The 13,567-nt window shown below is 40.7% G+C and overlaps 1 protein-coding gene across 11 annotated transcripts in view; it reads right to left on the bottom strand.

Moving 5' to 3' along the window:
* The window catches only part of ablim1a (actin binding LIM protein 1a), a 39,668-nt gene that overhangs the window by 8,276 nt on the left and 17,825 nt on the right, over positions 1 to 13,567 (bottom strand). For 5 of the 11 annotated variants that reach the window (XM_044046497.1, XM_044046493.1, XM_044046500.1 and 2 more), the window contains exons 2-15: positions 12,892 to 13,029; positions 9,493 to 9,676; positions 8,734 to 8,843; positions 7,090 to 7,216; positions 6,892 to 6,985; positions 4,371 to 4,458; positions 3,106 to 3,170; positions 2,744 to 2,788; positions 2,002 to 2,079; positions 1,727 to 1,885; positions 1,479 to 1,523; positions 1,249 to 1,284; positions 1,022 to 1,148; positions 290 to 409 (exon numbers count right to left, since the gene is read on the bottom strand). In XM_044046497.1, the coding sequence (XP_043902432.1) occupies positions 290 to 409; positions 1,022 to 1,148; positions 1,249 to 1,284; positions 1,479 to 1,523; positions 1,727 to 1,885; positions 2,002 to 2,079; positions 2,744 to 2,788; positions 3,106 to 3,170; positions 4,371 to 4,458; positions 6,892 to 6,985; positions 7,090 to 7,216; positions 8,734 to 8,843; positions 9,493 to 9,676; positions 12,892 to 13,029 (1,416 nt within the window). The remainder of the gene's footprint in view (positions 1 to 289; positions 410 to 1,021; positions 1,149 to 1,248; positions 1,285 to 1,478; positions 1,524 to 1,726; positions 1,886 to 2,001; positions 2,080 to 2,743; positions 2,789 to 3,105; positions 3,171 to 4,370; positions 4,459 to 6,891; positions 6,986 to 7,089; positions 7,217 to 8,733; positions 8,844 to 9,492; positions 9,677 to 12,891; positions 13,030 to 13,567) is intronic. The other 6 variants (XM_044046501.1, XM_044046492.1, XM_044046499.1 and 3 more) reach the window with 4 other exon arrangements.

Here is a 13,567-nt window from a genome sequence, read left to right as displayed (position 1 = left end):
TTGGATTACGAGCATGCAAAGCTGAACAAACATAGAGCCTGTCAGTAACTTTGGCCAAAGCTGTGAGTGTCTCAGGTGAAGTTAGTTTGATGGTTTGTCTACATGGTTTATTATTCAGGATGGCAGATCTAGAAGAATGAAAAATGGCAATGGACCGAGAACAGCAGATGTGGCATTGAGGGGTGGGGGGGTGGTGGTGGTGATGGTGGTGGTGGTGGCATCCCAGGTGAAGATGGTAATGATGTGTTGCCTTTGGGGTGGGTAGCAAACAACTGAGTGGGGCCCTTACCTTGGCTATGGGGGAGGAAGTGGTGTCTGAAAGGGGAGGTAGGGCGAGAGTCACTATTTCTGGAGCCCACACTGTTACTGCACAGGGAGGAGCAGAGTTTCTGCATGCCTGTCAGAGCCTCTGCAGTGAGGGAGGGTGCGGGACAGGGGGCAAAACCCCAGGACCAGGCAGCAGAGGTGGACATTGTGGGGAGGAGATAGAGGGTGAGAAGGTGAGGGACATAAGAGATCAAATGTTGAAAAACTGAAACTGAAAGACACCTCAGGTGAGATGTTAGGCGTGTTCAGGATAAACACAAAGACCCAGGGAGGAGTTTTACATTTTAAAATCAAATCCTTTAATGGAAAGAGAAAGTGTGTTGTGAAAGGTGCAAAACTGACTTTAAGGCTGGAATGTTCATCAAGTCAAACCAACGCATTACACAAAAACAAATAAACTGCAAAAGCATCCAAAGTCACTTTTGGTGAAGTTAATTTGTGAGAACAAAAGGTGAAAAATTCTAAATGACCAATAGCTTTTTCTCCATATACTTATAAAACGGATTTAGATTTTAATCACAGACAATTAATAATAATATACAGTGTGGTGCAAAATACTGATCTGATCTTCTGTTAACTCACTTTGCATCTTGCAAATTGATGAAAAATAAAAATGTAATTTATATTCGTGAAAGCATTCTTACACTAGGGCATTTTTTACAACAAACACATACACACATTTTTAAATACTCACCTGGCCTATGAAAATGTTGTGGGGACCGTGACAAGGTTGGGGTGTATCCATGGCGACTATAAACTGGTGATATAGAGCCCTGACTGGTGGACCTTTGGAGGACGCGTTCCCTTCTATCGTATGAGACCTGACACACACACACATGCGAGTTATACACTGTATTTATTGCTTATAGGGAACAGTGAAATTGTACAAAAAAAGTATATATACTATATATATGTACTCACTTCAGTGGGTGGGGTGGGCGACATGTTTCTTGAGGACTAAAATGAATCAAAGAAGTCTGAATTATCACTTTTTAAACTTTTCAACATAATCTAAGATACATCCAGACATTAATATTATAATATCATGGCGTTACGACAGTAAAAAACATTACCTAATACATAATACCTCACACGCTGTAGTTTCTATTGTAATTTAGAGTCATTTATCAACATCAGCTGATGTGTCTCACCTTGTCATCGGGCAAGGGGGAACGCTCCCTCCTGGCAGTGTGGAGCTGTAAGAGACACTGAAGCTCAGAACAGCATGAAAAAATAAAAATCACACAATCTCTGAGGACTCATTTGAGTTTATTAGTTTTCTATTTTCCTGTTTTATTGTCCTGCTAATGGCAGTCATGTGCCACAGCAAAACAGAGGGTTAGTGACGAAGGTGCACAAAGATAGTGTGCATGCAAAAAAAGGGAAGCATGCCGTTTACCTCTCCCACACTCTCTTGTCTCTCCTCTCTCTCATCCAGTGAGGTGGAGTACATAGGTTCATAGGTAATAAGATCAGGACGCTCAATGTCATAAATGGCTTTGACTTTTGGAATAGCAGCTAGGTCTCTGTAATCAAGGATCTCATTGTCTACTTTTGCCTAGGGAGACAAATAAAGACAGACATGTGGACAGGAGTACAGAGGTTTACTCTTGTAATACTACAGAACAACTCAGAGTTTCAGCACTGATACTCAGTCTCTGTGTCATAACTTACATAGATCGTGTGACCTGGTGAGCCAGGTATGCTTGAACCAGGTCTGGAACAAATGCTCTCGGATGACGACCGCGTAGGCTGTGAGAAGAAAACAACACAGGTGGCTGTTAGTCATAACTTCATCTGCCAGGCAGTCAGTCTCCCATGATCCACAGTAGATCCCTGCCAAGTGCTTTCAAAAACCCGTTATTACTCCAAAAACACATCACATCATTTGGCCGTTGTACTTCATGAGCAATGGAAAGGGATTTCTGTGTCTACGTTTTATGAACTACATGGAGCACCTTTCGGAATACAAACATGTCTCCTCATGATTTGGTCATTCATTTGCAAATTGGCAAAGTGAATGAATGCTTTAGCGCCGTGACTTTGTGTGCTTAATGCTTGTTTATGGTAGGAAATGAAGAGTTTGGATGGCAGCAGCGGCTTTGAATGTAGTGTGATTAAATGAGCGTTTCGCCTACTGGGTAAATGGGTTATTTAGACAAGGTAAATTAGTCACCTTTGAAATCATGTCAGCTACTTCAAATGTCTGTGTCTCATGCACCTTTGATTCATGTGTTTTAAGAAAAAAAAGAAAAGAAAAGAAAAAAAAGACGAGACTAGATGGCTCTGCATGACACACAGAGGGCACTACAGGCTGTCTCCAGAAGATGGCAGCATACAGTGCATTGTGTCCTATGTACAGAATATGGAGAAACACAGGATGATGCCATCTCATAGCCAATAGCGAATACAGTACCTGCCTTTCTGTTTTTTGAAGGAATAAGAGGGACGGAGGCAATAGCTGTGGAGGAAGGGAGAGGGGGGTTCACAGGACATCACACAGGGGTTGTGCCTCTGCAGCCTGACTTACAGTTCTCATAATGTACATCAGAGCGAACACATACAAGTGTAATCATGCACATGAACGAGTAGTTAAACATGGAAAAGCGCGCGCTCGCACACTACCACCTCGCCTAAACATGCCGATACTTTAAACCAGAATAAGTTACGTGTTTGTTTTTTTTCCAAGTGAAACACTGTTGTGAGACACGAGCAGAGAAGTGCTTTCAGTCAAGACAAAGTCAACTACAATGGAGTCAGTGACAAGCAAATTCCTACCCGCTCCCTGTGTCTCTCCTCTGATCTCATAGTGTTCTTGCAGCCTGGATGCCAAACTGTCGATCCTGAGGACGAGAGGAAACATCAAATTCATTTGTGTATTCTTATAATATATATGTGTTTGATTTAAATTCATTCTACAAAGGACTTCATGTGTTTGGTAACACTTGACACTACAGTGCAGTAACAGCATGGTTATAGAATGCTTATAATTTGTAATAGAGACATCTTATCTCATTTCCAGCTTGGTAATATAAGGAGATAATACTATTACTGTAGTATTAGATTTTCTCCTAAATAATATCTAGGTAATCTCTATTATGTGTAACATGCATTTCCTTTGGCATTACCAAAGACATTGATGAGTTCTATAGAAATAAAGTAGTATTAATTATAGTACTTATATTGTTACTGTACTGTAATAATGTAAAGTGTATTTTCCATTGAATATATACATATATACATATATATCTATATGTACATATATAGTACAATAACAAACACCTCTACTCTCAGACTGTAGTGACTATTTTAAAAATGAGGCAAATCACAAATACATGGGACTATTATATCCTTAAGAATGTATGTACAATTACGTATGTAATTCCATTTTTCTATTTTTAATGATTGGGTTTCGTTCAAATGATACATTTCAATGTTTATGGCTTTTAAATGTAAATTTTGTTTTGATGTAAAGCACATTGAGTAGCCCTTGTGTATGAAATGTACCCTACAAATAAAGATTAGATGATCTTATTTTAGCATTGTTGTTCTCCAATAGCTATTGACAATGTTTGGGATTTTAAAGTTTGCTTTTTAAATACAAACACTTTAACGTATGAAACTCATGTGGATCACGTGCCGTTTGCCTTTGCAGTCACAAAATCTAAGCTGACTCAAAACCCATGAAAGGTATTGTAGTGCTCTCATGAACGCACAACAGGAATGACACTGCTTCAGAAGATAAGGTTCAAAGTCATAGGAGGAGGATTAAAGCTGCTCTGTTAACTTGCTGTGGTGCAGCACTCTACTCAAACACTGGCCTCTCAGCACATTTCACCTCAACTGCCAATTTATATTCATGAATACGAGTATGAATATATATGAATATGAGTACAAAATAAAAAAAATAAACCAAAATGTCATCAGCACAAACATAGTTGGTAAATGCACAACCTTAAAATGCATCATTTTTGTTTCTTGAACCAAGAGTAAGTTGAAGTTTGAAGCACAATGAGGTTGCTAAAACTCGTTGGTTAACTCACCTTGCAGATACATCTCTTCTCCTTCCGTGAACATCTGATTGCACCTGCTGCATCTCGCACAGCTGGGGTGGTAGTGCTTATCTCCTGCCTGGGAAACACAGCGCACAAAGGAGGCTTGACATCACAGGGAAATGAAGACCAGTAACACCTGCAGTGCAGCGAGTGAGGCGGTGCTGTGACTTGCACAAAATAAACCCAGCGCTCGCGCATTTCTGTCCTCTAACGCCCCAAACTCGGAGAGTGTAGGGGACAGTTTCATCACATCTGGTGTGCTGGTACTGTAACTGCTCCTTTAAGAAGAACTGCTGATGAAACAGTGCCACTGGGTAGATGTGAAGGAAAAAAAAGTTTCCCTGAAAATGCTCCATGTAGGTTCCTGGAAACCTATGAAAAATCCATAAGATTATTAAAATGTAAAATGTATTTCAGTCAAAACTAAAATTGCAAGTATTGGATATGATCACCATGACAGTGGCCATGTTTGACACAGTCAACCTGTTTTCAAGTATCTGAGAGTTCCCCTTTATAATAACCTGCATAATGTGATTCAGTAAAATGATCAGACGGTTCCAGGCGCTCCGTTCCCATCTACACCGATGTAGCAATTTGCATGCAGAGTGCCCCATTATAACGTCTGTATGACTTTGACCAGGAATGAAAAACACCAAAATGAAACTTAGCCTCCTGTACCGTGTAACAACCCTCAGTAGCATTTCAACAGGCAAGAGGCCACTCAGAGATACCGAGCTACTGACTAATATTTGCATTTTGCATTTTACTGTACATCTACAGAGCGGCTACAGCCAGCACTTTATGGCACGCCCTCACCAATAATCCTTTCATGTGCAGTGTAAAACTGAATTTGACTCTCAGGGGTAATAAAGGCACTTAAGCTATATGCGTGGTCTACAATTGCACCCCATATGTCTCTCTGCCTTTAATGGGTTTTTTTATTAACCACACATTAATTAGGCAATCACATTGCAACTGGACGATCATTTACCTCATATGAAAAATAGACAGTGTCTTCCTGATACCTTGGTGAAGAATATAGTCAATCACCAGCAGGGGGCAACTACAAAAATGGAAGTTTGTAAGAAAATGTGTCTAATTCTTACTTGATTTAAAAATTCCAGTTAACATTTGCTTGAGGAGTTAATGTCTAAGTCACTGCTTTCCCCTCGGGGATGAATAAAGTATTTCTATTCTATTCTATTCTATTCTAATAATGTCGACTAAATTATGTTCCCATTAATTTTCTACTGCTTTATCCTCCACATGAGGGTTGCGGGGTGCGTCGGTGAATCGCAGGGTCACACCATGGACAGGTTGCCAGTCCATTATAGGGCCACATAGAGCAACAACAACCATCAACTCTCACACTCCAGGTCAATTTAGAGTGTCCAATTTGTCCTAATCCTGAAATCTGCATGTTTTTGGACAGTGGGATGAAACAGAGAACCTGGAGAAAACCCACGCACACAAACTCCCGCTTGAGGAGCAGGAGTTCAAATTCTTATGGCTGATGTCACAAGCAGTTGCCACTTGTGGACACTATGCAAACCATCATTGGCTGCATAGAATTCTATGGGTCAGTGATCAGACAGGCTGATGAAGCTGTGGCCCCCACTGATCCACGGCCGAGGCATTTTCCTATTGTCGTAAAGTCCTGCCTTAGTGGTGGATTACTGTGAACCTGACTGGCGGGCGAGCAGTGACATTTTCATACAGAACTCAGTGTCTGATTGGCAGGACAGACGTGCTAAAACTCTGTTTGAAAGAGTTGGCAATGTTTTACATAAACTGAGCTCGGTTAATAACCTTTACCAAGAGTTTCATAACAGCAGTGTGACACACAGCTTTAATTAATAATGATCATGTAAAGTCTTATCTTGTGTTTTATGTCATAATTACGCAAGTTGTGGCAAAGCACGCTCGCATGAGCGTGTACATGCATGTGTTTTCAGGGCAGAGTCCTAAAAACTGGCTATGAATGTGTCTTTTAGCTGAATACAGTCATATCAACAGTCTATTTGGCTCAATGCGGATGAGATTACAAACTGCATTTTACCAGTTCACTCCTACTGTATGCAACATCTTCTGTCAAAATAGGAAGCAGAATGCAGATGTCACAATTCTTAACTGTGAACTCCTTCCTGTAATTGATATTCTTAAACAAACAAGTCCTAAAAAGTCACAAAAGTCATTGAATCAGTGGCAGCTGATTGTCCGTTTGCAGCTCATGTCTTTAAGCAATCTATGAGTCCAGTTGCTACTGATTCAATGGCGTTTGGAGAACTATGACCTGGATGAATGAGAATCTATACAGACAAAGTGAACATGCAGTATTTGAGTGTGTCAAACTTACTTTGGCAGGACAGATATGAAATCCATGTGCAATATTAATAATATTAATTACAGAAGCATGTTATAAACGCCACATCTCATAGCCAGCTGCGCAGAGAGACATCAGCCTGAGCTAATCAGTGGTTGGAATACGTGATGTGTGTGTCTTTCTTACCTCAAGCACCTTCCCTGTGATGAACTGATGACACGCTTCACACTGAACTCCAAAATGGAGCTGGTAGTCCCTCTCACAGTAGGGGGCGCCATCCCTGAGAGGAAGAGAGACTCATTTCAAGCCAGGGATGTGACACTGAAATGAAACAGTTTGTGAACAATGTGTAGCCTGTAATTACAGAGGATGTGAGCAGCTTACTTGCTAATGTACTCCCCGGTAAGCACTTTGCTGCACGCCTTGCACTTAAAGCAGCCCAGATGCCACTGTCGGTCCAGCGCTAGAAGAGCCTGTCCATTCTTAATGTCTCGACCACATCCTGCACAGTCTGTGAAAAGTGAGAAAAGTGAATATTCTTGCAACAAAAGCTACTTGAAAATATCATAAAAGAGCCAATATACTGAATTAATCCCCACTTAAAGCTTCAATCTCGTGTAAAACTGCAGCAATTAACGGGCTCAAAATAACAACCATGGGGTGAATTTCTGCATGCAAAGAGTGAGAATCTTTTCTGTCATTTCTGAACAAAAACACTAGATGGTGATAGAGGGCAACCACCAATGATCTGACAGCTGTCTCATTCTATTGGCCACATCTCTCCTAGCGTTGCTTCTAAAACTCCATCCATATCATAGTGAGTTGTTGAGGCTCTTAAAGTCTAACAGGCTTGTTTCTCAACATACAATCTCCTTGTCACTTCTGCTTTATTGAAGAGGATGAAAGCAACACAGAGCCCACTGCAACCACAGGGGACAACAACTGTGTAAGGCATAACGAGGCTGCGATGACGACGTGCCGAGAATCAGCATGCTTTATTTATAGGTGACCTTGTCTAAAAGCGCTTCAAAAGCCAACAGAGAGATTGGTGGGGCTGAGTGAGAGGGGTAGAAAAATAAAAGAGTTTGACATTAAGAACGGGAAGAGAGGAGAGGGAAACGAGAGGAGGTGGAAGAGGAGGCGTTTGAGGGCTACACGTTCCCTGTTCCAGAGGAAAGGAAATGCATGGCCATGCATTATTTAGCAAAGCCTTTCCTTATAAACAAATTTGAGGGGCCCAAAACACGATGATGCGTTTACAGACTTTGAAGGATACAACTCCAGCATTTGGGGTTACAGCATGTCCTCTATTACTATTTTTCTATATTGTACATAACTGTACAATAATCGAGAACTGCTGCCAGGTAAAAACCAAGGCCCAGGTCATACGTCATCCACGTGTTTGCAGAGGTGCGCTAGGGTCCACGTGATAGATTTAATCATCCACCCATTTCTGAATCCACGTGGACTGTACGTGCGGACTGCACATGCTCCCTGAACTTTCCAGTCCAGTTGGCGGTGCACACTTTATTTGGTCAAACGAGACAATAAAGAAGATGGTATCCATGGAAAGTTGCTTGAGGTAATGCGAGGAAGTCGGCCAGTATGCACACATGTACAACTTAGCACTCAAGAAATACAAGGAAACACAAATGAGCATGAAATCCTGGCAATGGCAGGCAGCCAAAAAGAATAGTTTAATATTTTTGAGAAATATCCTCCATCTTGCAGACAGAAAGATAAGATGAGTTTTCACAATGAAGCCACATTCAACAACTACTGACCTTACTGCTCCTGGACACAGGAACAAATACTTTGCTCAGGTACCAAAACCTGCCTACCAGCACTAAGAAAAGCTTAGCTACAGACACTTTGTAGTTGGGATTTTGCGAAACGAAGCGCGGATAATCAGCTGCAGTGTGAGTCATGCAGACATACTGTATGAGAGTGAGATGAATCTTCTCAGCTAACATTTGTAAAGTGTGTCTCCCATGTGCATGTGTTTAAATGAGTTAATTGTCCACTTACTACTGGAGCCCGGGATGTCCTTCGGTCCTGGAGACATGGGCTCGACACAGTACTGACACAGACAGTCCTTCCCGTTAAAGGTCACTCTATCCCCTGCAGGGAATGGTCGTCTGTAAGCAGGGTGACATCAACAACAGGTCAGCAAGACCATGAGCTACGGCTCTGTGGAAAGTGTAAGTGTAAGAGTGTTTTGACTGTGGCCTGCAGGTTGTCTGATGTGGCAAATTACTATAGAATCAAAAACTTGGGGACTTTTGTATTTTTGGTTCTCCTCTCACTCAGAGAGTTGCAGTTCTCTCTCCAGAGTGTGATGTCATCCACTTAAAAATACTCAAACAATGTAAAATTCTATATTTAGAATAGGCTGAAAATGTAACTGTGAAAACTCTGTGAATTTTAATGCAAGTTAATGGACAACAAAATGGCTACTGCAGAAGAATAGAGCGGTATTGTTTGCAGGAATCCTACTTATAATAAAAAACAACAACTGGAAAAGGTGGGTCTTTCTTTTCCCACGGATACATTGTTTTTTGTCCTCATTCAAATGTGAGAGAGTGAAATACTTTCATGCCCCGTTTCCTAATAGGTGCTCACATTAAGTCATTATTTAGGCCTCTGCTTTCTCCAGAGGAATTCAATGCTCACTGGAGCGCATGGCAACAATGTCTATTTTGCTACTCAATAATTCCCAGTAGCAAAGCCTCTTTTTTGTTGGTCTGTGGTGTATCAGCTAATGATGATGCGGAGTGGATGTCTCACTTGCAGATGGTGCAGACGAAGCAGGCAGGATGATAGGTCTTGCCCAGGGCAGTGACCACTTCCCCCTCCACAAAGTCCCCACATCCATTGCAGCGGGTGCCGTGCATGCGTTGGTAGTCCAGGGTGCACAGATAGTCTCCATTCTTCATGAAGAAGCCCCCCTGGGCAAGGTCACAGCCACACACTGCACAAGACACACACAGTGGCATTCTGCAAGTTAGGTCATTTATTGCACCACCCATATAACACATAAAGCGACCAACCGTCAAGCAATCCACCTCTTACACGCATCACTGGCTTTGTTAGGACTTGCAAGCCTGTGAAATCCAGAGAGCCAAGTAAAAAATGCTGAATTTCTTTTTCTACAGCTCTATATGTTATCTATACGAAATCCTGTCGTCAGTGGTGTCTACAGATGAAAACCTTTAACTTTGCAGCAAATGTTAGCATTAATTACTCAGCAGCACTAAAGTAAAGTCCTGTCATTGTTAATGTGGCGGTTGAATTTCCATTGCAAAAACAATTATACAATTGTCTGGGCCAGGAAATAGCCTTGATGTGTTTCTGAAGATAACTAACTCAAAATACTCAAACTTCCGTCCATTCAAACTTAACCTTGTCATCTAGAAAAACATAAAAGACTGATGAAGGAAAAATACAAATTAGGGAACAAGTAAAAGTGTAAGGTGTGTGTTTGTTTTGTGTTTTGTGACTGATCATATGAAAAATTGTCAACAAAATCTACAGGAGAATGACAACCGGGGGTTTGTTGTTTGGTTGTGTGAAACTTATTATAGCTGTATTAAGCACCTTTAAGTAAGACATCATAGAGTCTGTTTTCAATGATACGTCCTCATTTCTCCATAATAAAGAGTAGAACCCTACAAATCAAATGCTAACTCTTTGCTTCGGTTCCGTTTCACATCTTGAGCGATAGCGTGCATGTGTGGGCATACACTAAAATTATGCCAGAATAAAAGGGTACAAGCCCATATCACTTTATTTCACATGTGACATTTAGTGTGTCTCTAATTATAATGATGAACAATGCTACCAAGACTTTTGTTAACATTTCATCTCATACAAAAACATACAAAAGATCCTGCACACTGTAACATCAACAAATTTATTGCAACGTTTCCATGTTCATCTAAAGTAGGGGTTTGCTACTCTGAGAATAATGTACCATACGGTCCACTTTAAAGCACCTACATGTGATTCTGGGAATTTGGAAAAGCTTTTTTTTTTTGGAAACCAAGAGAAGAAATATTTTATGCTTGTGATAAGTGCACATAATCATTCTTATGCAATGAGCCCCTCTAAATCCTGGGGATGAATGGGAGTGAGTGAGGGAGAGAATCAGAATTAATTGCATTAGGGCTGAGGGATGATGAGATTAGCTTGTAAGCTAACTGAGTGGAGAGAAAACCAGAAGTGGATTCGTTGGCTTTTGATTATAATGTCAAACGACCTTTGCTTTTCAACACATGCAGGCCAATCACATCAAAGGCCTTTTTTGAAACCTAATAGGATCAAACTTGTGAAAATAAATCTAAATTCAGAAAAAAAAAAAAAAAAGGTTTTTAAACACGTGCACAAAGAGACGTTTTGCAATATGTCTCTGTTAAAGTGTCAGTACGCGATGTCACTCCTCTCTCAGGTTGGAGAGCCTGCAAGTAAGTAAAGCTAAGATTAAAATACACACACACACACACACACTTTATCTATAGATATATATATCCACTTGTAGAGGACAGATTTAGACACTAATCTCTACATTTGCTCGTGTTATTCTGGGCCCTCGCTGAGCTAAGCTAACTATAACAGTACTACAGTCAGATCAACTGCAAGGGCTTGATCGGGAAAGGTTTATATTACAAGAGCTGAACTGCCTGGTCAGACGTGGGCGGCCGCAGCACAAACATGCCAGAATGTCAGGAATCCCACAGTAATGAGATTAAATGCAGAACTGATTTTTCACTCACTTTCCATAACAGTGGAGAGAATTTTAATTGACCTGCATGTTGGTCTGAGAGGTTAAAATGAGTCACGCCACCATGAATCCCCTCTCATTAGCGGAGGATAGACGGGATGTTGTGGCCCTTAGCAACTGGTACTGCATCTATACCAGTGTGATTTAGATGGTTTGTGGGACACTCATGGAAAAAAGCTTTTGTATTTTTACCTGAACACACTTCAGGCTCTTCTATTTTATCTATTTATCTTTTAAACGCATAACTGTTTAGTGAGCAGCATGTCTCGAATGAAAGGAAGCAAATGTCTGACTATTGTGACAATATCAAATTAGAAATGAATTTTAAAAATTCGCACATTAGCTGCCAGTTTTCACACAACCCCCCACGTTCTTCTCCTGTTCAGAGAACATACATGTCTACTATTGACTTATTTACAAAAGTGTGGTTGATCATTTGAGTGAGTAAACAATAGTGAAACTCCCATCCCACTCCAGATATTTAATGAGCTTACATAAAACTGTAAATAATGTTAAATTAATTTGAGGGTCGCAGAGCGTTAGGGTTAGAATAGATAAAATATGTACAAACATTACAAGATTCTGCATTTCATCCCGTGATGAACAAATATGGAATAGTGTGGGTGATACGTAAAAATATTTATAATAAAATATAAAGATCAGATTTACACGGGATACAGGGACGAAGATGTGGGTGTGATAATCACAGGAGGGTGTTAATGAATTTCTTTATTTACAAATGTTCAATGTATTATTTATTGAGCGACATATAATAGAATATATATAATACACATTACTGAGTATCCATCTATTTATTAATTTATGTTTAAATTGGTCCTTTTCTGCGTCTATGTTCTTTTCTATGTAATACATGTAAAGATGTTTATTATAATTATTATTCGTAGTATTAGGACTAATTATTAAGAAAACGGGATAAACATATAATATAAATAAGGGAGAAGGGGTGGGATTTGACAAGTCTACAAATGTGTCAACTTGTGTTAAGCTGAGTTGATGTTTGTTTGTTTCTTTCTTTCTTTCTTTCGTTGTTGTTTTGTTATTTCCAAGTTCAAATAAACTTTCAAATCAAATACCAGCTGACAGGATGAAAGGGGGACACACCCTGGACAGATCGCTAATCCATCGCAGGGTAAACAGATGGACAACCATTCACGCTCACATCCACATCTAAGAATCCAATTAACCTCTGCATGTTTTTGGACTGTGGGAGGAAACTGGAGTACACAGAAAAAACCCACACACAAGGAGAACATGCAAACTCTACAAACAAAGGCCTGAACCGGTGACCTTCTTGCTGTGAGGCACCAGTGCAAGCCACATGCTCCACTGTGTGGCCATAAAAATGTAAACGGTGAATGCATTAATCAACAGCATTGTCAACATACCTTTACAGGTGAAGCATTTGAGGTGGAAGTGCTTGTTCTGCACCCGCAGCACCTCACCCTTACATGGCTCCCCACACTTGTAGCACTGGATCAGGGGCTTCTCTGTGGAGTGATGGTGTGTGTCCTGTGCATGAGCCACTGTGACAGAGGAGACATAAGCATTACTACTGTGCGACGCTGGGGATGAGTCACTGTCGTAACAAAATTACGATATGTGAGGGACACTTACAGCAGCCGGACCCGAATCTGCTGCATCACGCACAAACCTCTAAAATCAAGACTGGATAAGATAATGACCAACTGCTCGGAGCCTGTCAGGATGAAAAAGTTCAAGGTGGGGTTCACAGCCCAGACAGGCTCTCTGAAGAGCAACTATCTAAATATAGTCTGTGTTGATCAGTGAAGGATGGAGAGTCAAAATGCTGAGCAGTGCTCTACATGGTGCACTAAAAGAGTATTGATTAAATCAATGTCACTACTGACTTAACTGTGCTGTCATACTCAAGGGGAAATAATAATTTACTCCATTTACTGTCTGTACTTTCCCTGCACCACTATGTTTTCTTCTCACTGTGCTTGAAACACGGTTCAATTATTATCCTCTTTAGGGAATTAGTTAGTTGTAAGTGTGATGGCATGTTAACACTTGAGACGTTTAACACAGATCTGTCCATTG

The sequence above is a fragment of the Solea senegalensis genome, linkage group LG15 (genome assembly GCF_019176455.1).
Source record: "Solea senegalensis isolate Sse05_10M linkage group LG15, IFAPA_SoseM_1, whole genome shotgun sequence".
Taxonomy (NCBI): Eukaryota; Metazoa; Chordata; class Actinopteri; order Pleuronectiformes; family Soleidae; genus Solea; species Solea senegalensis.
The sequence above is the reverse complement of the archived record's forward strand: the minus strand, read 5'-3'. Positions and strand labels throughout refer to the sequence as shown.